The following is a 26276-nucleotide window of genomic DNA, read 5'->3' as shown; positions in this document are numbered from 1 at the left end:
GCCGCTCCCATTTACTCCGCGCTCCAGCGCCGACCCTCATCAGTCGCCCTTCGCTACCGTCTTGTGTTAATATTCACCTCCTCGGCACTGCCATCCTTATACTCTGCTTCTGCGCGACTGACCCGGTTTTTTCCCCAGAATTAAAGGGGTGTAATATGCAATTTCGCTTCGTTTCAAAAATAAGTCAAAGGGATAGTTAAAAAAAATAATACGCGCAATTTCTGAGGCGTTATAGTGCGCCACATTATTGAGTCGCGGTTGTTAAGGCGAGGGAGTGTTGGAGGAAAGAGGGTTAGGGCTCCTATTGACATGGCCGTCACGGCGAACGGGAAGGCTGCCTCGGAGCCTAACCTGGGTGGCAGCGAGGGGTCACACCCCGGGACGCAGCAGCAGCAGCAGCGTGGGAAGCAGCAGAAGCAGCAGCAGCGGCAGCGGCCACCGAAGAAGACGCACGCAGTGGAAAATGGCCACGCCAACGGAGTCGCTTTTACGGAAGTGAGTGCAGTTCTCCTTCAAGGAATCCCTTTATCGGATGGTTGGAGATCCGGGATGAGACGGCGCTCGATCCACCACCGATCCCGTCAAACAAAACACGGACGGAGTCGAGCCGACTTTTCCCTGACCACGCACGCCCAGAAATGTGTGCCGTGTGTCCGGAGGGGCGATGTTCCCCGTATGGAGTCTTTAACGCTACGTTTTATTTTATTTTTATATATGGCGAATGGGTTTATAGTGTATGTGGGCGTGGAGGGAATTAGACTTATTTGTAAAAAGTTTTGCGGCCACGCTCGCCGTGGTCTCTTCAAGGCGCCGGGTTACGTCGCGACGTTACCGGGAGATTCGAGGCGATGGTTGATGGGCAACGTGGAGTGGGATGTGTAAAAATGTGCTTTGGGAAGCGGCCGCGCCTCGCTTGGTCAAGACACGGCACGGCCGATGTTATCTGTCGATGATGAGCTCTTTTACTAGCTGGGAACCAAATCTTTTTTTTGGCCACTCACGTTACAACAAAAAAATATTAAAAGGATGCGAAATCATTGTTGGGTGTAAAGTGGCGAGCAATGCGTTGAACGGGTTAACCCACGGTCCTCCCGAGTGTTGTTTAAACGGGCCGTATATACACAGCATGCAGTGCATTTAATAAGATCGTTCCCGTGAAATGTCACGGCTTTTTTAAGGCCCCCCCCCCATCCACCTTCCAGAAAAGACTGATCTTATTCGCCTTGGACACGTTGCCTGGATTATTATCTGCATTTTACAGGACTACCAACACCACACCCACCCATCGACCACACAAGATTTACGCGATGAACTCTTCTTTTACGGTTTATTTTTTTATAATACCAAAGTTAAAAGTCATGCGGCCTTGCACGGCTCGTCATCGAGACCACGTATAGTAGGTTCGTCCCCGGTTGCTTCCACTCGGAATAAGTGGCTCATCCGACTGCACGATGAACGTTGTCAAGCAAGTTCTGCGGCTGAAAGATGAACACACAGCTGCGTCGGTTTGTAAAGTAGAATTTTCGAATTCCGATGGAAATTAACATTACCGTCCTTGATGGTTATGGTTTTAGGCGTCTCCCATATTTGTTGTATTCTTCGGGGTTTTAATGTGACATGTACATGTTAAAAGCAGTCCGTTTATTATAATGTTCACGTAGAGAGCCATATTGTCTTCGATTCCACTGCTGGATGAGGGCCCTACCCCACACTGCACCTCATTCGGGGTCATTTGATCATACAGTACTGTACTTAAAAAATACCACTTGTATCAAGCACGCTCATAGCTTTTTTGGTTACTGCTTTAAATAATTTACGAATTCATCAAAATTCAAAAGTTTTTTTGCATTCTTCCTTTTTACGTTGGATGTGTCCCCTCCTGCCAGCGTCATAGCCTCGAGGCCCTTGACGTCAGCCACCTCTGAAGCACTCTGGCAGATTTCGTAATTAAGTTGAAGTCATTTCGGCCACGCAACACTCGGGGCCAGTATATACGAACCATAGCAGGAGGCCGATGATGGCGGGGTTGCAAGTGCTTTTCGAAAGCTAAACTTGATGTGAAGCAACACATGCCATTATAAAAAAAATGGGACTAAAGGTCAGAAGTGTATGTATGTTGAACTTCGTAAGCAACGTACGTAGCCAACCGTGTTAATAGGAGGTGCGCGGGAAGCGCGCACGCAAATAGGGAGAGATGGATGATTTTGGTTTACACAGAGGCGAAAAGAGGAACACACGTACAGTACAGTATTAGCATACACAGTATAAACACGTCTCTTTTAATCAAAAGCAATATGATTGGGGAATGAGCAGTAGGGACAGTCAGTGTACATCGGCCAAGCAAAGACACTGGGGTGTCTCTTGAGGCCAGTGTTCTTCACTACTTTTAAGAGGGGGGGGGGGGTGCACTTTTGCTGATAAGACATCCGTGTGAGGGCTGCCACACATTTGAAACCATTGGTTTGACACATTTGTGTATTGTCGGGGGGCCGCCAGAGGCCTGCTGGCCTTGCAATGAAGAATACTGCTTTAGGCTATCTAGAGCACATGAGCGTCACTTTGCTAACTTCCCACTGGAGATCGTACTGGGTGGCAGGAGTGGGAATCGAACAATTCGACTCCATGCAGTGGGGTTCACTTAAGATGTGGGGCATATGACCTCGTGGTAGGTGATTGATGTTTGTGGGGCCCTTTCCCTTGGAAAAAAAAGTTCTTGCAGACCTTGGGACTAAATGTTTTGTAGTTGAAGTCATGGGGCGAAGCCCTTTGCGCACTTACTACAGGAATGTGCCACCGATTAATGTGTAACCGTAACCGGTTCAATGTTTTATTGGTCAATTTGCCTGGAAGGCTTTTGCATATTTTAGCCTATGACTTTTTACACCCTGTAATCGGCCCTCTATAGGACCTAGGTTCCTGTTGTGATTATCGTTTTTAACCATACTAACAATATTTTACCAACCGGTTACAACTGCCATTAAAACATACCTTTACATGGTCATTGCCAGTCTTATGTTTGAGACAATTACCTTTCCAGTGAGAGGTTTACCACTTATTTTTGTTTAAACATAAGCCAGAATGTTCCTTTATTTGATATTAGATTTGGCATTGGAGTTGTGGCAAGCTTTCGTGAGACGGCCAGGGCTTGTTTTGAATTTAGTGGCGGCTGGTTTTGTGACGTGTACTTGCTGGCTTGTACCGGGACGAGCGAGCGCCGCTGTCACCCCACCGCACATTCCGAAAATTTCCATGAGGGTTAAGGTTAAGATGAGGTCGGTCCCTTTTTAGTTTTGCCGAGTTGATAGATATTGTGTGGCCTGGTCTCCAATCGAGCTCGTCCATGGCACGTCTCTTTAGTGCGTCTCGTGTTAGCTCGTGACGATGGCAAAATGCACCCGTGATCCCAACGTGCGCCTAAGATTTACGAACCAGGCGTTGGCGGCGAATTGCCTCGGATGGAATTAGACTTTTCGCATTGCTAAAGGCGGGCTCTTCTCTAAGAGGTCCTGGCGTTGATTTGCCGTGATGCATCGTCAGTTTGTCATGAATTGGGCTGCGTGCATATTCCATGGCACTGAACCATTACTTTAATCAAATGTACTTGACAAACAAGGCAACAAACGTTTCCTCGGTTGGGGTGGAATCATTGCGTGTTTCATCTCTAGCTGTCGGCACACTTTCCATATCTCTGGTATATACATGATCCAGACTATCAACATTGAACGAAAATGCCAAAACATCTCTCTAATTCACCATGCAAGTTTACTCAACTTTGCCCCATAACTATTTCCTTTGAACTGAAGTAGTGGTTGCCTTTTAATTATTAACGTTTGGGTTGAAATAAGATTGCGCCACATGAAGCCAGGTAAGTTACATATATAGTCGTCATGACGATGCGGAGGAATGCTCCCTTTCATACATTGGCTAGGGCGGCTTTCTTTTGTTTGTGCTGTCATGTTTTAAAAACAATTCATTCTCCAGTCGTCGAGTCGTCGATTCTTTACTCTGCATATTTATTTATCGCTGTCTTGCTGTGCGTATTGCTGCGGTGGAGTCACACCGTCGCTGTTGTCAGTGGGTACAGAGGCAGCGTCGTGTGTGTTTATTCCCCTGCCGCGTTGGCTCAACAAGAACGTCTTTTACACAGTCACAGCGGGCACACTTGGCTAAGGGAAAAAAAATATTCTCCCCCAGGTTCCACGAAAAAGCGAGTTTCATATATAATCACATCTCGGTACAATCTGTAGCAGTCGCGTACAGCTGGTTGATGGCAAAGTCATTGTATTGCGATGAAAGTGGCTGTTCGGACATGTTTCTGTGATTCTTGTGTGTCCCTGCTTGTAGCAACAATGTCTGCATGTCCACCTGTTAGCGGTTCGAGAGTTTGGTTTTTGCTTTTGGGACACCACGGTGGCGAGATGTTAACTACCTTGCCTGGTATACAGGAGGGCGTGGGTTCGATCCCGACCCTGACACCTGTATATTCGGAGTTTGCATGTTCTCCCCGCGGTCACGTGGATTTTTCTCCAGGCCCTCAAATATGCGTTGAGAATATTTGGCTGCTATACATTTCCACGTGATAAGGCACTTTGTTAAGCTATCATTTGTGGTCGGGTCGCTTCTGAAAAAGAGCTATATAGCTCAGTGGGCCTTACCTGGTAAAATAAAAAAAGAGTTTAGCTTAAAGTGCAGCACGAGTGAAGGTTAAGTGTACCTGTTCACCCATTAAAATCGGTTCTTGCACTTCTGAAATATGCGTCACGTTATGCACGCAAAATTTGTTTACGATCTGCGCTTGGTTTGTGATTACTCCATTGAAAGCCTATGAGCCACTGTTGATTCTGCTCCATGCACCGCAATGGTGAGGAAAAAAATATCGATCCTTGAATGAAATCGTGATGGGAGAATATTTACAAGTTGAATCGTTGCAAGCCCAATGAGGACAGTCATAAGAGCCTTCTGCAAATTTAGCATATGGCAATTATGGGAAATTTTAATTTAAATGTTTCATTGGTCCGTTAGCTCGGTGTATTTTTCATTTGTAAGGCAGTGTTTGTCAATAATGTTTTTGTAAACTAATACCAACGAACTGTTGGATTAAGACCTCCCCCATGGCACCTCGGTCATTGGGGGTTATTGACGATAATTCAGTGTGGGTTGGTGATGGAGGTGACCCAGGACACCAGTTCATACAGACCTTGCCACTGATAAATATATTTCATTGGCGGTGTTTCGGGCAATGGCCGTTCTTCATCGCCATGTCTAATACCGCTGATGTTAGGCGTGGCTGTCAAATTCAGGTCACCAGTTTCATAACCAAGTCTGAAGCATGGCGCTATATGGTTCCACCCATACCCTGTATGCCACATAAAACAATGCCACGTACATGTGCATGCACCCTTACAGTACTGAAAAAACACCCACGCGTATATTTATATAGTACCGCATGTGATACCGTGTGGTGCCTAGTGTGGCATTTACAAGTTGCGGGACCTAAGCTTGAAGCCCCACTACACCACACATGCCACAAATTGCCTCCCCACTGGGGGCCCAAACGTCGAGCTGACACCCGTCGGACCTCGTGTGTGTGTGTGCGTGTGCAAGTGCGTTGGCCTAGTACATAGCACACTGCTCACTTACAGAACATTCCCCAACAGCGTATGTGGCCTACAGGAGGTGGGGGGGGTGGTCTTTTTTTTGCGTGTAAGCTCGAGCTTGTGAAGGAGCGTGTGGTTTTAATACACGGGAATTTCTTGACTGCCCTGTTCACGCAGGATGAGGACAGCGACCCCTACGCCTCGATGTACAAGCGGCCCTTCCGAGAGACGTTTGAAGAGACGCCCATGCTGGTGGCCGTGCTCACGTACATGGGCTACGGTGTCCTCACACTCTTCGGCTACCTGCGAGACTTTTTCCGAGCCTGGGGCATTGAGAGCTGCCAAAATGCCACCGAACGCGAGGAGCAGAAGGTGAGAAAATGTGGGCGAGTGAGTACATGATTTCGCGATTGGTTGGGTTTGGTGAGCGAGTAGGTTGGTGGGTGGATGGGCAGATCGGTGGGTGCCTGGGTTGGTAAATGGGTGAAGTGGATGGGTTTTCTGGTTGGTGGGTTGGATGGGTTCATGGCTACATGGGTTGGTGAGTGGTTGGATGGGCAGGTGGGCAAGTGTGTGATTGGTGGGTGAGTGGATAGGTGGGCAAGTGAGCAAGCGAGTGGGTTGGCTGAGCAACCGAAATTAGTGTCTAAGCAGAGGATTGGGTTGACGACCAAGTGATGAATGAGTGTGTGGGTGGATGGTCAAACAGGGTGGGCAAAGCATGCAGGTGAGTAGAGATGCCATTTAAGGCCATTTAAATACCTAACCATTTCATACTCCTGAAGGATTGCAAATTAACAATTTTAAACTAAAGTCCCACGGTTGTATTTTATTTGTTCCAATTATATTCACTGTATTTCCAGCTTTTGTTAAACCATGAAAAAGTATGTTTAAAGTGTAATCATGTCATTCAAAATGTTGGTTTAACCACCAATGAGTTCACTAAGATGCATTCATTTCTTTCAAAGCCCAGAACAGGTTCAGATACCATTAACCACTGATGTTAGCTGTGGCTAGGAATCAAATTCGGGATTTCCAGGTCCGTAGCTCAATTGCGCTATACCCTGTGCCACTTATCCACCCCTTATACATAGAATAGTATATCTTACATGTGGTCCTTGTGTTTTTTAGCGGCTTATTATATTACAGGTTAAACACAATTGAATGCTGCGTGTAATGATTTGTGACAAAAGCAAATTGTAGTAATTAGACCTTAGAATCAGAATCTTTACTTATCCTGGAGGAATCCGATGAGTTATGAAGCTGTTTTTCACAGATGTCCAGTAGGGGAAGGTCAGACCTGTAAGGAAACACCCACTTGTGAGTTAATTAATTTTCACCATTTGGGGGGGGGGGGAGGTCACATTTTGATTCGAGATTCCATACATTGTAGGTCATGCGAAATTATTGTCTAATTAGTAATTAGTTCACATGTACGAATAGCAAATAATCTGTTTCAGAATTCGATGGCATGTATCATGAGAAATATAGTAGATTTGCATCTGAATCGTTGTATTGGTACACCGATTGTTACATTTAAGTAAATAGAGCGAACACAAATGTTCAAATGAGATGGAACAAACAAGTAATATGAATGAGACTGTTTAAATTACACAAAAAAAATATTCTAAAACAAAATCGTGACCATTAATCGTGACAATCCATAAAATCATACTGTGAATGGGCAAGTAAACACGTGTGTGGGGAGGTGAGCGAGTGTCGGAAACTGAGCGAGTGGTTAGTCACCTGAATGAGTGGGTGAATGGGTGGGTTGGTGAGTGGATTAATGAATTGGTGGGTGGGCAAGTGAACGAGCACACTAGTGGGTGAGTAAGTGGGTAGGTGGGTGAGCGCAAGCCAGCAGGGAGGGGTGGTGGTACTGTGGACGAGTGAGGATGCGGGTGGGTGAGCGAGCGAGTGGGTAGCTTGGCAAATGAATGGACGATAACCCCAGTCACGTTATTGAGCATCACAAACGTCGCCATTTGCCGTGCCCCCCTTCTCCCTAGGACTTTGTCCCGCTCTATCAAGACTTTGAAAATTTCTACACGCGAAACCTTTACATGAGGATCCGAGACAACTGGAACCGGCCCATATGCAGCGTCCCTGGTTCCAGGTTTAAGGTGATGGAGCGCGTTACCGATGACTACAACTGGAACTTCAGGTACATCGCACTGACTGTCAGTGGTACACCCAGATACACTTGTCAGAGAAGGAAAATTGTTTCCACTTTCATACAGTCACTCGTTATGGGAAATAAAATCGATTCCAAAAAATTAAAATTTTTTCCTGTTCAACGCCATCATTATCCACAATCAAACCACCTGCTCATGATCCTACGATACAACTCTCCGCCTAGCGCTTGCAAATGAGCCAGTTAGTTTTTAATGATATGACATACAAAAAAGTCTTCATTTATTTATAAGCGTACTATTATGGTAAATCTCAAATATGGCCTTTGACCTAAACCCACCATCTAGCATCTTGTGTGCGTGTTATTACTCGTAATGTTCCTATTTATTTTCAGCCTGGACGTATTTTCCTGCGATTAGTTTCTCACTGTTTACAGAAAGCATTTGAATTGCTTTAGAGATGTGGTCATCGTTTTTTTTTTAATTCCCAACAAAACTCACTCTGCCGCAGGTTCACTGGGCGGGTCAAGGACGTGATCAACATGGGTTCATACAACTACCTGGGCTTCGCCGAAAACGTGGGGCCCTGCACGGAGGCGGCGGCGCAAGTGGCGCAGAAGTACGGCGTGGGCGTGTGCAGCACGCGGCAGGAAATGGGTGAGCGTTCCTCCCGTTGCTCACCTACTGACCAGGTTCAAATCCCGTGCGTGAGCTTCCGAGATCTGACAAGATTGGGCGGCTATTGGGGCATCCTGATTACAAGCTTAAGAGCTAATGCCGTAAGAGCTATCCGTTTCACGTGCGCGCTTCATCCAATGGAATCTATTTTTGCACGTTTAATAATGAAAGGGCGGAGTTGAATGTCTGTGCAAGGGTCCCTCCCTCTGTTGAGCAGCACATGACCACCAGGAGGTGGGGAGGGAGAGGGATTGTTTAGGTGTCGTTGTTTCGCAACCAAACCACAGGTCAGTTGATAACGCACGCAGTCACTGGCGGGTTTGGTCTGCACTGTCTCAGCTTTCCGTGACGACTAGAGTGACCCCAAGTTCACGTTTAACAACGCTTTACGTTCACACCTGAACATGCTCGCACGATGAATACCCCCTGTAGCCATACAGTTTGTTGGGACAAGCGTTATTTGTGAGCACCTATTGAATCCGGCATAGAGTTGTGTAATTAACACGACGTCCGCCCAGCCACCTTTTTCCGCCCAGACATGATGTGTACCCACTGCACTAGGTAGTAATTTTAAGGTTGAGTTGATCTCGGGGAGATCCAGGACAGGGTTATGTATGTATGCATGTTGAGCTTCTTTCGCACCGTACGTAGCCAACCCAACCGTGCTAATTGGAGGTGTGGGGGAAGGACTACAAACTAAACATAAACAAGTTTATTCATGGTCATGAATCTAACTACATAGCTGGGTTTATGTCACAGTATGCAAACCACCGCTCCATACGTATACTTACACATACTTAGCAACAACTGCCGACAACCACCAAACAAACGGTGGTCATGTCACCTATACACGTATGGCAGCCGAGGTGTACTTTGAGGCATTGTGATGTGAAATATACACATACAAATAGGATGACTTGTATATACACACGTACAGTATATACGTGCAAACATACGTAAACTTTAACCATGAAAAGGTGTGTGCTCATTCTTATATCTTTTGGGTGTATCCAAATTAAATGTGCAATAAAAATATAAGTAAACGACCTGATACATAGTCCGTTTCTGCCAATGTAAAAAAAATATCACGACTGGGGTAGCTGGGTTGAGGTTTTGTTGGGGTGGTGGGGGGAGTTTGCTTGCTTGGTCCCACGGGGACTGGCGTGTGGGGACTGGCATGTCGGAGGCGGATGGACGGAGGCGGATGGACGTCCATTATTGTGAAATTGCCCCTGTGCCTTGAGTTCGAGATGGCGACTGATAGTCGGCAGCCTGGAGCAGTGGCACCAGGGTTATTAGGTTGTAGATTTAAACAGTTTGAATAAGCCGGTTAAACATTTACTTCGGAGGGGTAGGAATGGCTTAAACGTTGAGGGTGGTAGACTGGTGACAGTGAGTAGTACACTGCGCTATGAACCATGGCGAAGCATGGTCAAGCAACCAACCCCAAGAGGCCATGCGAAGCCGTCATCCATCCAGAAATTAATTGGCAGAGGGCTGTGAATGATAATTTAATATTATACATTGGGTGCATCAGTGGGCTGCATTTTAAATACATCATCACCATGGGTGTGGGAGCATAGATGTCATTGAAGCAGCTGCCCCAGTTTTTTATTTACTTTCAGGAGCGAAGTGTCAGCGAGCCATTTTCTGTGGCCCTCTGATTTCTATCCTTCACCCGTCACCCTTGGATGCTCAACATGGATTCCCTTGGCTACTTGTCTCCCCAAACGTCTCCTCGTATTTCTTCAATGCTGCCCAGCTGGCAGAATCGTGCATGGGTGGCCGACCGACCATTACCTGCCTCTGGCCAAGGCCGGGCTGAATCGGCAGCTTCATTCGCGTTGGCCAAGAAACAAAACACTGCGGCTTTCTGGGATAACCAGTGGTGGTGGTGTGCCTGTAAGCATGCGGTTTGGCTCCACACTTTTACTTTGTGGGCTCAGCCTGCCTAGGCTTGCCAGCTTTGTGTTGCCGTTTGTGTGGCTGTGCTGCCCTTGGGGTTTTGTGACGTCAACCTAAAGGATTTGGGCAATGCATGCGAATCACAGATGTCACCTACCCTGACTGATGGGCAAGGGCGGGTCACATAATGGCTTCAAGGGGTTATGGTCGGTAGACGAGACTGGTGACGGAACGGTAGCCAAAGAAGTTGACACGCCCACGGAGATGATTTTAGCGATGACATAGGGAGGGAACCATGGATTGTACTATCACAGGACTGTAAAGGATGGCGATGGGAAGCCTTCATCCAGCAGCTCTGTGAGATCATGGCCAATGATGATAACCTTGAGTAGGGCTTGTGGAGGGTAACTAGTACAGGGCAGCTGGTGTGAATTCTTTGTTGCTGAATATATGGGGCTGTATTTGGCTTTGGCCCATTGCATTGGATGAGGCCAGGATCTGCTTTTGTCCAATTCTCACCTCCCCCCCCCGTTCACCATTAATCATAGAGCGAATCCAATGTTTACTGTTCATGAACTGTGATTCTTTCCAGCGCCGCTGGCTCGTGAAGCTTTGCAAAGCCGCACCGAACATTTTACAACTTCGGTGTCAGCAGGACTTTGTGTTGTGTGGTGGTTCAGGGTTAAAACCATTCAACAACCACTTACCCCCACCCCATTGATTAAATTACTTCAGGGTTGCAATTCGTTTCAGGAATGTTTCTTCTCCCTTGTAGTAGTGTTGTTCCCATTAGGCTCAATGTAATGTCGGCAGATTGTTTGCATATGTGTAGGAATAAATTTTGAGGTTCTAATGTCATGAATTTTTTTTATTATTATTAAAGAATGTGGTGAAGGTAACGCCTCTAGTCTGCAGGGGTGACATTAACCTATGATATTCAACATGCACGAACGAAAAGAGATCGATTCTTAAATGCACGATTTTAATTATGTATTGTGATAAAAACATATTTTTAAAATGCCCAAATTGAAAAATGACCCACAAATGACTGAATTTGGATACATAGCAATCATTGCATCCTTCTGGCAGAGATACCCACGATCACTCTTGCAAATGAGACTCATCTTGGTTTCTTGAGTCTGCACCTAGTTAAACAAAATACACTTTAAACATGAATCCACTGAAGTTGTGTCAATCGTGGGAGTGGTGTTGACCATACTTTACCACATGGGTCGGTGTGTTAGTGAAAGGGGGGTGGTGGGAGCAGTTCCAAGACCATTTCAGATAGAACTCAAAAAACTATTTAGAAATTGAGCTCGTATCGCCGCGTTTGTAACCCAGTACCCTATCCATTTTCCACCGTTCCCCCAGTTACATAATTTTCGTAGAAGCTAGGTTTAATACACAACTCCCACGGACACGTACAAACTGTCCCAGCACCACTCCGATACAAATACCAGCACGAGATGTGTTGGTATTTGTATCGGTACTTGACTCCGGTATTGGCAGCAGCAGAGGAGATGACAATGTCAGGAAATGTTCGCTGCTGGTTTTTAACAGTGAAGGCAGTGTACGTTGTTTTGCACGGCAAAGATGAAAAGGTAATGTAAACACATTGTTTTTAAGGCGAAATAGTCCTTCACGGTTCACTGCACACACACAGGGCTCCAGCCTTGCCGGTAACGACACCACGGGATGTCGACTTGGTGGGGGGCGGGGAAGGGGGGGGGTCCCATTGTGCAGACGTTGCCGTAGCGTGGGCAGATTGGACTCTTGCACTGTAGATTTTATTTTTGCCCGGTCTTGCGGCATTGCCGGGGTGGGCGTGGTGGCGGAGGAATGCCGCTTGTGGCAGAGCCAGTTTTAGCAACTTAAACGGGTAGAGCGAGATGGCGCGTTGCTCGCAGAGGTCTGTGTGGTGCGAGGGTGGTAGTGATCGTTACATGCTTTGCATTCAAGTAAGAACCCTGGCAAAGGAAAGGTTAGGTAAGGGTACACGTAATGTTGGCGGGTGGCGAGTTAATCCCGGGTTGAAATGTGTTTTAAAGTTAATCTTGATAGTATTCACGAAACGATGAGTTGATATAATATTATAGATTCTTAAGCTCACGGTACAAGCTTGGGATTCGTGGACCCGAGAATCGATTGTTTATTATTTGCTTGTGTTACGTTCAGGGTTATTCGGTGATGTAACTGTACAGATGAGGCAAAACTGAGTAAACCAAACAAACGGGACTCTAAAAAAGTAGAACAAATACTGTACATTGATTATAATGATTGCTTCAAATGTCAACCATAATAGTGATGACTCAATGAATCGCTGGTGGGATGAATCATTACATGCCTCCCAGCTAGGATTTACTAATGTCTTTCATTATATCACACCACTTGGGAAGTCAACAGTGGCCATCGAATGAATGGGATTGGTTTATGGCATAGGAATGGTGGCTTTCCCACCATTAGCTCAGAACCAGCAGCGAAGGTGAGCATTACCCAGTGCTTGTTTTGTGCCCAGAGTTGCTTTAAATGGTTCATAGAAGGAACACATTTTTGCACAGAAAAATTGTGCAAGGTGCTCCTGTTATTTATTCTTCTAATTGCTTAACACAGAAACTCATGGCCATGTTTGAACACGAGACCACTCTCGGCTGAACGTGCCTTCCGAAAACTGAATGAATGGGTCTCGGAGGTTGCCCACCGTGATGACTGATTCGCAAACTCATTCCCCCGCACAGTAGTAGTTCCCTAATAGAATAATCAAATAAAACAAAGTGCCCGTAATTGCCACCACTTCGTGAACGAAACGCGGCGAATACAAACCGAGCCCGTCGGTCTAAGCCTCGTGTTGTTTCTGCCTAAATGTGACATGGCGAGTGGAGCCAAACAGCTTGAACCAATGAAGCACGCGGCAAATTGATCTAATAGTAATTTCCAGTTACAGGAAAACGAAACCCATGAAGTGAAATGTATGCGTTCAATCATATATTCATGATTTAAGACCAGAGGACAGTATTTGTTAAACTGTTGAAGGTCGCTTAACGGTTATATGCCAATCGTTTTGGTGGCATTATTGATCTAATCTGCCAGTGATACAGAATTCTGCCCGTATCGCTCGACCAGATTAATGTGCTTGCAAAGGGGGTGAACGGGTGGGTTTGTCTAAATCCGGCGCTACCGTGGTGGTACGTGCAGTAAGAACAAGTGCTGACAGGACCAGCATTTCACATTCTTCGGACGTTACTGTATTTCACCAAGAGGTTACACGAAGCGTATAGAGAGAAAAAAACCCTGTTCTGCTGATGTAGCAACAGCTGACGCAGAGCTTTGTGATAATTAAATACGTTGCCTTCGCAGGTATTTATTGTTTGTCCCAAATAAGAAAGGGGAAAGTCATAGGGCTTTGAAGTACTGCAATCAATTTTATAAAACTGGTATTCAGGGCTTAATTTCTCACTGAATGTGGTCTTGGTTGCTGGAAGACTAGAGTAATGCCTAGAAACAGGAACGTAGAAGGCGGATCCAGGACTAAATTAGAAAGTCTGTGTAATCGCACGATGTCTGAGCACTCTGAACGTGTGGATATCGACTTGGGGACGTTCCACGCGTGGTTCATGTTGTCATATTTCTGGGTGCAGAAATATCTATGTTGAAATTATTTCGCACTGTGCGTAGCCGAACCGGACAAGGTAGATTTAACATTTAACCGCTCTTGATTAATGTGTGCGGAGAACGGTGGTGAATTCGATTCCAGGCCACGGCCAACATCAGTGAAGAGTAATATCCAAACCGGTCCAGGGCGTAATACTAATCAGAATAGTGAAACATGGTCATAGAACCCCTTTGGCCATCACATTGTAGGGAGGCCTTCATCCAGCAGTGGATTGACAAAGGACTTATTTTTTCATTCATATTATTTAATTCGTATTTGTGATTTAAATTAATGACTGGGCAGTGAAACAAATTTGAGGGAGTCATGCAAGGCGCTTATTTTGATAGTCGTTCTGCCTGTGACTTTCTGTTTATTTCCCAGTCCCTTCGTGTCCATTTGGCTCGCATCTTGTGTGATGGTGATGCCCTCCTGTAATCCAGTACTTTGGATCCAAGTGCCAGTGGATCACAAATATGTATGCAACTTGTGTGGCCAGAAAATTACAGGCCAGAAAGTGGGATCATGAGGATGTGTGTGCACACATTTGAGTTATCCCCCTCGTTAGGGGTGGTTGGTTTATCGGAGTACTCCATACACACAACACTCCTTAAAATACATTTTGCCAACATCTCAATGCAGCGCCTTCCTGACAAGTCTTGTTACTCAGCAAGGCGTTACTGGATAATTAAATGGCATAATTACTGTGATCTATGTATGTATGTCTTTCTGTAGTTTACTGTCTCTTGTCTTCATCTCTGTCTGCTGTGTTTTCCATTCTCTGTGTGCATGTCAGTTTCTTTGTCTGCTTCTCTGCCAATGTATGTATGTTGAACTTCTTTCACACCGTACATAGCCAACCATGCATCGGTCTGTCTGCCCTGTGTTGTTGTCTGTCTTCCATCTTTTTTGTCTGTTTCTCCTCCTGTCCATGTTTGCCATTCTCTCCCTGCTGTCGTGTTTATTGTCTGCTTCTTTGTTTGTCCGTCTATGCAGTATTAGTAAATTCCCATTGATTTCCAGCTGCCGCCTCGGTGTCAGCTGTCGCCTCGGTGCCAGCTGCTGCCTTGGTGTTTGGCGAAATGTTAATCGTTTCTCGGCGTGTGTGTCTACAGGGAACCTGGACAAGCATGAGGAGCTGGAGAAGCTGGTGGCGCGTTTCCTGGGTGTGGAGGCCGCCATGGCCTTCGGCATGGGCTTTGCCACCAACTCCATGAACATCCCGGCCCTCGTCGGCAAGGTGAGGAGGGGGCGACGGGACCAAGGTCAAGCTTTGATCACATTTCAGTGTTGGGACAAGTAGATGATTAAGCCAATTCATTGACTAGAATTGTCATAGGCTACCTTTGTTGCGGTCGATTTACTCGTGCCACGTTAAAATGGTGGCCGCTCCCACATGCTGCTTCCCGAAGGCGGGAAACGCCCTCCAAGCCACGGCTGATGATGCCGGTGACGTCGCCAATCGCCCCCGCGTGTCACCTCTCGTCCAGCGGCACAAGTGTAACAGTGAGACTTTTCCAAACATTATTGTTTTATCCAATTTGGTAATCGAATTGATAATCGCTAATCAATGGCTTAAATAATTGGATAGCCCAGCTCTGGCCATGTTTTTTTCAAGTTATAAATGCTTGTGTATCCACTCAGCCTTAAATAAGGTGCAGTGTACAAACAAAAGCACTGAGGAGACAAAGGTGGATGGGTGTAGTCCTGCTCGGACTGTGCCAGCGGTAATAGATGCTCGGTAACAGCACTTGCCCCAACAGTATATGTAAGCTGCACAGGCAATTGTTGTCTTTCTTGTAGAAGTGGAATGACCTCGTGTTTTTTTTTATGCACTCTGACCTGATGCAGTGATTTTTTTTTTAAGAATGGAAATCTTTCTCCTACTTCTAATTGGAAAAACAGTGCCAACTTGTATCCAAACATGATCTGGGTCTGGCCTTGGTGCACTCAGCCTTCAGTTAGCACTTGGTGCAGCCTTGGTCTTGAACATCAGCCCAGGATAAAACTGACGGCACCATCTCATCGTGATGCCAGCGTGCCCTACCCTAACTCATCAGTGGAACTTGCTGCTGAAGGTCTGCGAAGTTAAATGTGGGCGATCGTGCATCTCGCCCAGGGCTGTCTCATCCTGAGCGACGAGTTGAACCACGCTTCCCTCGTCCTGGGAGCTCGCCTCTCCACCGCCACCATCCGCGTCTTCAAGCACAACGGTGAGCTGCTCGCCTCGCTCATTAATCATTATTTTACGTGAATGGAAAACGCAACAACAAAAAGCTGAGAAGGTAGTTCATTAAGAGTGTTTTTTTTTCGGGGATTTCGCTGTAAGCAGTTGTTAACAGTGAATGCATGACCTTACATCCACATCCTTTTGGTCTGAGCCGTGATCGTGCTAGTATGCAGGGTAACATGAATATATATTTTTTATGTATACCAAAATACTTGGAAAATATTTTGTTGGCAATCTGGGCATTACTGTTGGCAAGCTTTGAGTTTTGCAGAGATTATTTCCGGAGTTTTGTAGTTTTTGTGAAAACATACAAAGTGTCTTAGGTGGCATAATATTTGCCTGACATAGCAAAAGGGTAACCCTTTGGCTCCCTTAACTGAGTGCTGTGTTATCTATATATAACTAGGCTATGTATATTGCAATCTAACGCATGTTTTAAGCATAATTAATTATACAAACCAATTGAGGATGGTGGTGATGGTGTGGGCACTGAGTCACTGAACCTCGATGAGTGAGGAACAACTAATATTTAAACCAGCGGAAATAAATATATTACTTTACAAGCACGGTCAATACCCAATTTGGGAAATATGACCACAGATAATCAAAAGGCGACTGCATTAGTTTTGGTTGCACCTTTAAGGAGCACGTATATTACCGCGCGCTCCCCACAACTATTAACTGTGGCGTTGCTGCTCATTGTGCTGGCAGACATGGTGAACTTAGAGAAGCTGTTGAGGGACGCAATCGTGAACGGGCAACCACGCACACACCGGCCCTGGAAGAAGATTCTCATCCTGGTGGAGGGCATCTACAGGTGACCTCCGAAAATTCACACACACCACCCCCTCTGCCCCACCACCACCAGATGGCATCCAGAAGGCAGCCACTTTGGTTTCTGGAATAACCAGAATTATGTGTTCACTTGCTGATAGGTGTAGCACGATTAATTGATTATAATGTATTCTCGCACTGACAAAACATGCATCCGATTATGCTTGCAAATATCCATTATTTTCCTACTTATGCCTAAGTATATATTTGTACATTTAGATATCCATATTTTCATACATTATTTCTCACCACACAGCATCCGTAAGGATGGCAGTGTCCCCAGCCAGAGGCCAGTCATGGGGTGAATCCCAGCATGGAACTATTTTAGCAGGCAACTCCGTGGTCACCTGCCACAGTAGGCATATACCACTTCAGTTGGGGGGTTGTCTAAAATTTTAGTTGGTTTGGTTCCATTATCTAGACGCATAAACAGAAGAAGGCTGTGCTTGGTCAAATATGCATCCTGTACTGCAAGGATCCGGCATCAATAATCAACTTTTACAGTCATGATTTTGTCTTTGAACTTTAGGCATTGATGACAAACCCTAAGAATAATAGGCATTGATGACAAACCCTAAGAATACTAACGAGGCTTCTGTCTGGATGTCTGTGCTATTATGTAATTTCATACACGAGTCCGCTTTGTGTCTTACGTACTCATGCATATAGAATATCAATATGAAACGTAAATAAAATATAACGATATCTGCTGTTCGTTGTGCCATCGGTGTCTCGCATGCTGTTGGTGGTGCATACCTCGGCCCTAAGTGAGGCTTTCCTGGGAACTTGCAAAGGACTTAATTTGTATTAAATGAAGGATGACTTTGTTAGATTGAATACGGCTACACAACAGCGAGGAGGCTTTGCCCCCCTCCACTTCCTCCTCCTCCACATCCCCTGCTCGTTCTGTAGCCGGTGAATTAACGCAGCCGCCTGTGGCTTCTGCTTTTCCCCACTGCGTGCAGCATGGAGGGGTCAATTGTGCGCCTGCCGGAGGTGGTGGCGCTGAAGAAACGCTACAAGGCCTACCTATACTTGGACGAGGCGCACAGCATCGGCGCCGTGGGGCCCACGGGTCGTGGCGTCGTGGAGTATTTTGGCTTGCACCCCCAGGATGTGGACGTCTTGATGGGCACCTTCACAAAGAGCTTTGGCGCCTGCGGAGGATACATCGGCGGTCGTAAGGTGTGGGTCGAGGGGGCAAGGGTGGAAGTTAGTGGTATCCAGTGAAAGGGAAGGTTGGGATGAGGCAGCCCCCTCCCCCCCCCATACCAATCGATGGGATTATAATGATTTGGGCCCCTTTGAGAGTTCATGAATTGTCAGAATTTGGGTTGTGCTTAGCAATAATTGTTTGGTTTCGTTTATTGTAATTGTAGCACCCTCTCGTGACCCCATACATTGAGGGAAAAAAGTATTTGATACCCTGCTGATTTTGTATGTTTGCCCACTGACAAAGAAAGGATCAGTCTATAATTTTAATGGTAGGTTTATTTCAACAGTAAGAAACAGAATAACAACAAAAAAATCCAGAAAAACGCATGTCAAAAATGTTACAAATTGATTTGCATTTTAGTGAGGGAAATGAGTATTTGACCCCTCTGCAAAACATGACTTAATACTTGGTGGCAAAACCCTTGTTGGCAATCACAGAGGTCAGACGTTTCTTGTAATTGGCCACCAGGTTTGACACATCTCAGGAGGGATTTTGTCCCACTCCTCTTTGCAGATCTTCTCCACGTCATTAAGGTTTCGAGGCTGACGTTTGGCAACTCGAACCTTCAGCTCCCACCACAGATTTTTTTATGGGATTAAGGTCTGGAGACTGGCTAGACCACTCCAGGACCTTAATGTGCTTCTTCTTGAGCCACTCCTTTGTTGCCTTGGCCCATGTGTTTTGGGTCATTGTCATGCTGGAATACCCATCCACGACCCATTTTCAATGCCCTGGCTGAGGGAAGGAGGTTCTCACCCAAGATTTGACGGTACATGGCCCCGTCTATCGTTCCTTTGATGCGGTGAAGTTGTCCTGTCCCCTTAGCAGAAAACCACCCCCAAAGCATAATGTTTCCACCTCCATGTTTGACGGTGGGGATGGTGTTCTTGGGGTCATAGGCAGCATTCCTCCTCCAAACACAGTGAGTTGAGTTGATGCCAAAGAGCTCCATTTTGGTCTCATCATCTGACCACAACACTTTCACCCAGTTGTCCTCTGAATCATTCAGATGTTCATTGGCAAACTTCAGACGGGTATGTATATGTGCTTTCTTGAGCAGGGGGACCTTGCGGGCGCTGCAGGATTTCAGTCCTTCACGGCGTAGTGTGTTACCAATTGTTTTCTTGGTGACTATGGTCCCAGCTGCCTTGAGATCATTGACAAGATCCTCCCGTGTAGTTCTGGGCTGATTCCTCACCGTTCCCATGATCATTGCAACTCCACAAGGTGAGATCTTGCATGGAGCCCCAGGCTGAGGGAGATTGACAGTTCTTTTGTATTTCTTCCATTTGCGAATAATCGCACCAACTGTTATCACCTTCTCACCAAGCTGCTTGGCAATGGTCTTGTAGCTCATTCCAGCCTTGTGTAGGTCTACAATCTTGTCCCTGACATCCTTGGAGAGCTCTTTGGTCTTGGCCATGGTGGAGAGTTTGGAATCTGATTGATTGATTGCTTCTGTGGACAGGTGTCTTTTATACAGGTAACAAGCTGAGATTAGGGGCCACTCCCTTTAAGAGTGTGCTCCTAATCTCAGCTCGTTACCTGTATAAAAGACACCTGGGAGCCATAAATCTTTCTGATTGAGAGGGGGTCAAATACTTATTTTCCTCATTAAAATGCAAATCAATTTATAACATTTTTGACATGTGTTTTTCTGGATGTTTTTGTTGTTATTCTGTCTCTCACTGTTCAAATAAACCTACCATTAAAATTATAGACTGATCATTTCTTTGTCAGTGGGCAAACGTACAAAATCAGCAGTGGATCAAATACTTTTTTCCCTCACTGTAGGTCATGTGAATAATCTACACATTCAAAAACTGAAACGAATTTATTCATATACGTACAGTGTGATCCATGCAACTTGAATGAAAACATTTATTTTAATAGATAAATAATTGTTTAGAAAGCAAGCGGTCACAAAATTTATCCTTAAAGCACATCTTTATTCGAGCAATTTTGGGGGGGGGCAGGGTTAGTTGATCACATATAATCATCACGTGTGCAATAGATGATAAAGCAGCAAGTAGGTTTTTGACCTATTTGTGTACTGTATTTTTAAGTGTTATTTGCACAGTTAATTTTTCTGCAGATACTTTGACCAAATACTTGCAGCGCACGATCCGTCTATAAAGTCTCGGTTCATCGAGGCTTTCCTGGGTAAATAATTGAAAAGGACTTTGTCTTTAACACTTTTTGTATCTGTGTCCTGCCCCTTCTAGGATCTGGTGGACTACCTGCGCATGAACTCGCACAGCGCCGTCTACGCCACGTCCATGTCGCCGCCCATCATCGAGCAGATCCTGCAGTCCATGAAGTGCATCATGGGAGAGGACGGCACTACTCTTGGTCAGACGATTTCTCGTACTTCTCATCCCCTCCTGCCTCTATCGTCAATGTTACTTCTGGTTGTTAATTTAAGGGTTGAAGGGAAGGGAGGGGGTGTAACGTGAGAGGTGTTTCAACCGCTAGACTTATTGCGCCACATGTTTTTCAATTTTGTTTCTATCACAGTGGCTTGGCCGTCATAGTATATCCATCTGAATAGTTTAGGAATTATGTACTGCCCCAGGGAATTATTGATACATTTCTGTATAAAATAAGTGCTATGTTGCTTAAAATGATTAATTTGTTGCCTTGTATTTTGAAAATGTTCATTTTATAAAACAGATTGGTCACGAAAGTGTGTGTGTGTGTACGTGCCTTACCACCCCCGTAGGCGCCCAACGCATCCGACAGCTTGCGGAGAACACGCGCTACTTTCGCCGGCGCATACGCGAGATGGGCTTCATCACCTATGGCAACGAGGACTCGCCCGTCGTTCCCGTCATGCTGTACATGCCCGCCAAAATTGGGTACGGAGCAGAGGGGGTCAGCGGGCCGAGGGATCTCGGCGTGACGTTCCGGGAGGGGTCCCCTGGCCCACTTCGCGGCCCTAAATCACTGCCTTCAGCACGTGGTGGCGGCGGCAGAGTTGGTAGCGTCACCTGGTCTCTGGTAACAAGAGTGACCCCAACTGGTCCTCTCATTTGACCTCCACTCTCTGCCGTTCGGACCCTCGTGGTTGACTAAAACCTTCCTGAGTCGAGGGGTCGTGTCTGATGTTTGTCTGTGGCTGATTTGATCACCACCGGCAGCCATCGCCAGACTCGCCACTGAGTGCTCTAGTGGTGAATTTGGGCCGTGAGTGGGTTGGCTGTCACCCCCAATCCAGTCTCGCGTAGCGTTGAGAACCCCTGCCTTGTTGACCCCCGCTGCTCCATGCCCGATTTGCAGTGCCGAATGTGTGCTATCCGGTAACTTTCCTTTCGAAGCCAGGTCATGGAACTTTTATTTCTATTTTTGTAGTTCTCTCAACAACCTTGCCTTTCTCTTTGCACCATTATCTTGTTTACACTTCTTCTCAGACTGAACATCATGGTGTTATTATTGTTTAGTTCATTGTTTGCTTTATGATAAAAGTCATAATCAATGATTAATGGAACTGCATGTCAACTGACCAGACTGTGCAAGAGAGAACTGTTGTCCCACTGAGGAAGGACCTAAGAAAGCAGCATACAACAAGGCAGGCTGTATAAAACGGCTTCCACTACCTACAAACGTGATTTAAAACAATTACATTGTTAATTGCTTTGTGAACTCGTGATCTCTGAAAATCATCAAGGGTTGCATGCATGTCTTGTGGGTAGTATGGTAGTATAGGTTAGGTGCCAGTGTTGTCGTTGTGCTGGGATGTGTCCCCCTCTGCTGCTCCCCTTCCTTTTGATTGCAAATTTGCAGAGCTTTCGGCCGTGAGATGATGAAGAGGAACATTGGTGTGGTGGTTGTGGGATTCCCCGCGACACCCATCATCGAGTCACGTGCTCGCTTCTGTATATCTGCTGCACACACGCGGGAAATGCTTGACGAGGTATGAGTCGTGTGTCACACTTGTTGTGCCGTGGCTTTAACCATCTGGGCCAATGTACGTTACAGGAGATGTAATTTATTCAACGTTCATTTCTTTAGTATTTTCAGTATTTTTGTAAACCAGTTTTTGTTCTGATTTCCATTTGCTTTTGCTGCACTTAATACATTATTTTTGTCATTTGGGTGATCTAGGTCTCTCACTTGGCTAAATAAATAAATTAGATCTTGTGATGCTAAAAAGTGCCATTTTTTTTGCTTTTCACCAGACACTGGCTGCCGTCGACGAGATCGGCGACATCCTGCAGCTGAAATACTCACGCCGCCGCCAGGGCTCGCGAACAGATTCGGGTTACGGCGAAACGTACATGGACCAGGATGACTGAGGACTGGCTTCACTGCATGTCGTCTTCCTCCCCTTGATCCCCTGCCAATGTCGCGCTGTCCAGCTCCTCTTTAACCCATTTCCCCTGAATGACATCCAACATCAAACCCACACGCTCAGCTCTGGCTGATTCTCTTAAAGCAGCCACCCCAGCCACAGACCACCAGCTCACAGTGAGGAATTTCTTTTTATACGAATAAGGAATGCATTTTAAAAAGAAGTTGTTATTTTTTTCATACACTCCATTGCAAAACAAGGCATGGAACAGTGGCTCATACTCTTGGTAAATATTATCAGGGCTATGTATTGACATGGAAATTTTGTTTTATTTTGCACTGCATAGTATAGTTTACAATGAATTTTATAAAAGGTTGCCAGGAGGAATGGTTGCACAGTTTGCTTTAAAGATGTATCATTGTTTGGCTGTTTGGCAGCATGAAAGGGTTCACATTGAAGTCACAGCATATGCTACTGTATTTCGTTGCTAGATATTTGCTACCACGGGATAGTACTCCCAGCCAGTACTGGGTTTGTATTCCACCTAAGGGCACAAATGCTGCATTTGATTTGGCTTGGTCACGCTTGCTTGCTCTCCAGCTTCACATCTATTTGCATGCCAAGTAGTCTTGGGTCATTTGTGACAACGGTGCAGTATGCAATTTTAAGACTCAATTTTCACACCATTCTAATCTGATTGCAGACCATTGGGCATGACAAAAACGTGTAATGCTGCGAGTAGTAGCATATCTGAGACCAAGAGCATTCGTTGATAAATGTGTACGCAGGTACCATCAGGGCATTCCGATCATATCAGGCAGAGAGGCTTCTCAATTTTTTGTTTTGTTCCTTTGCCTGGAAACTACTGTCTTCAGATGCGTGTGAAATAAAAGTGTCATTGTGTTGTGGACGGCATTGGTTTTACATAACTATACATTCCCCTTATTTTACATAAAGCTTCATTGAGCCTATCACCAGATGTTGAACAAACTGGCATCTCGGGAAAACAGAACGTTTATGGGCGGGAACTGTACTGTGTATGCGTGGTGTCCTCAGTCCATTCCCGTTCTACAACTGACCATTAGAATGGACGCATTCAACTAAATCATAAGGTGCGTAGGGTGTAATAACTAACGCTGATCATTGCATGATTTCTGCCTACCATAGGGTTTGCGATAGCCCCTCGGTGTATGGACTGTTGAGTTGTAGTGTAAACTATATGATGTAAATTTGAAGTTTATAACCTCCACTCTCACCCCGGTTTTAATGTATGAATTACTTGTGTTTCTGGGAGCTGCTGATTTTGGGGGAATTGCTGGTATTTTAAAGAGCCCTATGGCCCGGAGGAATGGATGGAGTGGTTCCTCATGGCATTGAGAAGCGCAGCAATGCTTCATTATACTTAAAATGTCAAATCGGTGTGAGGGTAGGATATGGGTGTAACTTCTTGCTCGTCTTCCCTCCCAACCCCTCTGATGGTACCTTCATGATATTTTAAGTCAAGAGCTGGCCAAACTGCCAGTCTGGTTGATTGGGCAGGCCACCTTTTTTTCCCCCACAGTAAAAAAAATATTTTATTCCATTTACGAAATGTATCGACATGCCGCACGTGTCGATGCCTCGCCTTGGAAAGATTAACGTTATCCCCGGTCCCAAAGTGCCCGCCATTGCCCCCTTTCTCTCGTTTACACAACAACGCTGCGCTTCAAAGTGATAAACGGGAAACGGGTTGTCACATACCCCGGGTACAAAGTCTCGGTGATACCGAAGTGCTGTGAAGTTTTTGTTAAGGGAGTGTCAAAGAAAAAAGAGACGGCAAATGAGATGTCCTTACATAATGGAGCACCGGTTTTGTTTATTTATTGCAATTTCTTTCCTGATGCTGAAAGTTTCTAATCATCTCAAATGTACATACATTTTCTAAAATAAAATTTTCTCTTGTAAAGTTGCATTTCCTCTTGCTGTTTTAATGTATATTGCTGCTCGACAAATATTGGAGTTCTGAGTTATCGTGCAATGTAATTACAGAGCAAATATATTAAACTGAATAAATATGCAAAGAATTACACCACTTTAAATATATATACATGTTTTGAGGTCCCCTGTTTTCATGTGCAGTGAAACTCCTCATCCGTGCTGATGAAGTTGGAACTTCATGGCATGTTGTTATTGCTTGTGGCTTGGAATTTGCGTGCATGATTGGCGGTTTCGCATGGATAATAGGACATTTTTTTCTTCCAGATACATTTTATTATCCATGGGTAAGCTGAGTATATCCGATTTACCAATGGCTCAATTTATAATTCTGGGGTGTAGATGAATAAAACAGTGGCTTAAGAGGACGTATGAGCCAGTTCATTATACGGTCCAGCGCATCCACATTTTGCATACTTGGTAGAACTTGTTATAAATATCCCCAAATTGTGCTTATTAGTATCGCACCATTGGATTTAAGCCATTTCTTTTTGGAACTCTTGCATAAGCAGCGCAACATCACCCCATTGGAGAGAATTCCCCATCGAAAATTACCACAACTTTTCAGGTCTCCACAATACATTTCATTCACTCTCGTGCTCTAGTATGTACACAGTATATTAGTATTTTATGGCACACCAAACATTTTATAGTTTTTAGAGATAATAATGAGTAGATTTAAATGAAATAAATTGGTGTTCTGGGGTTTTTTTGTAAAACAGGGCTCAGACCACAAACACGCTGCACTTAAACCGATTTAATCACGGATGGATGAAACCGATTCTATCCCATTTATCTCAAGTGCGGGCTCAGTGCCTTGGCAGAATAATAATACTGTACAGTAATGTTATAATTTATTATAATGGGCAAAATCCGAGTCTTAATACAGTTTCAGAAGGTTCCTTGACTCACTTGCATACACTATCGTATCAATATTTCAAGAACCACAGTGCATGTGAATTCGAGACGGTCCTAAATGTATAGCGTCACTAAGCAGTCCCTTAAAGAGCCGCAGGATGCCAACACCTGCACTATACAGAATCGTCCAGATGTCTGGTGACCCCTATTAATTTTCTTGGCTTAGTCATTTTTGTTATGCAAAAGAGATTACATTTTACAGACTTACATAAAGGGTGGGGGGAGGGGCTCAAGACGTCTGGACCAGCCGTGCACGATTAAACATAAATCTGCCATCTCCTGTCCATTTCACATAATTGGTTTTACTGAGCCACCTTGGTATCGAAGTGTAACCCGTTTAACACGTAAGCTTTCGCGACCAATATAATTCATAATATGGGGCCGTCCATAAATGACGTCACGCGATTTTGGACGATTTTGTCAGACCCCCCTCAAATATGACGTCACAAGGCTCTGCTTTAAACTATTGTCATTGTGCGTATTTAATGTGGCGATGCACTCTAATGTTGTAGGAGAAAATTTTATTAAAGTCTATTTAATTAAGTAGAACGTGTTGTCTATATTTATATAAAGTTGTGCATTTTGATGTGACGTCCATTTCTCAAACCCCTCCCGTCGTCGCACATCGTCACAAATATCTGACCCCCCCACCCCTAGGTGCGTGACGTCATTTATGGACGGCCCCTAAACAAATCTGACGGATGATGATACACTTGAAATGTCAAGACCTGCCCAGTTTGCTTGTACTGTTACAATATTAAATCATGACGGCTGGAAAAATTACTCCAACAAGGCCGTGTGGCCAACGGAAGTGTAAACAGTACTCATAGCTTTTTACGTGGAGGGTCAGATATA

The 26276-nt window shown here is 45.2% G+C and overlaps 1 protein-coding gene across 1 annotated transcript; it reads left to right on the top strand.

Moving 5' to 3' along the window:
- LOC116947828 (serine palmitoyltransferase 2) lies at positions 1–24474 on the top strand. Its single transcript, XM_032964010.2, has 12 exons — positions 1–495; positions 5775–5969; positions 7607–7761; positions 8241–8386; positions 15074–15198; positions 16078–16171; positions 16900–17005; positions 17988–18207; positions 20464–20590; positions 20961–21096; positions 22022–22151; positions 22417–24474. Exons 1-12 carry the CDS (start codon positions 310–312, stop codon positions 22531–22533), a joined length of 1737 nt encoding a protein of 578 aa, XP_032819901.1. The 5' UTR covers positions 1–309; the 3' UTR covers positions 22534–24474.
- Positions 24475–26276: the final 1802 nt, after the last annotated feature.

This window comes from Petromyzon marinus, chromosome 31 (genome assembly GCF_048934315.1).
Source record: "Petromyzon marinus isolate PM22_M1 ecotype Great Lakes invasive population chromosome 31, UKy_Petmar_22M1.pri1.0, whole genome shotgun sequence".
Classification (NCBI taxonomy): Eukaryota; Metazoa; Chordata; class Hyperoartia; order Petromyzontiformes; family Petromyzontidae; genus Petromyzon; species Petromyzon marinus.
Note: the sequence above shows the minus strand (reverse complement) of the source record. Positions and strands in the feature narration are given on the sequence as shown.

Bases quoted from the DNA above. Each gene is read 5' to 3' on its own strand.
- LOC116947828 (XM_032964010.2), top strand. From the start codon at position 310: ATGGCCGTCACGGCGAACGGGAAGGCTGCCTCGGAGCCTAACCTGGGT. The intron at 16,172-16,899 runs GTGAGCTGCTCG...TTGTGCTGGCAG, and splicing joins CCGCGTCTTCAAGCACAACG to ACATGGTGAACTTAGAGAAG. The intron at 17,006-17,987 runs GTGACCTCCGAA...CACTGCGTGCAG, and splicing joins CTGGTGGAGGGCATCTACAG to CATGGAGGGGTCAATTGTGC.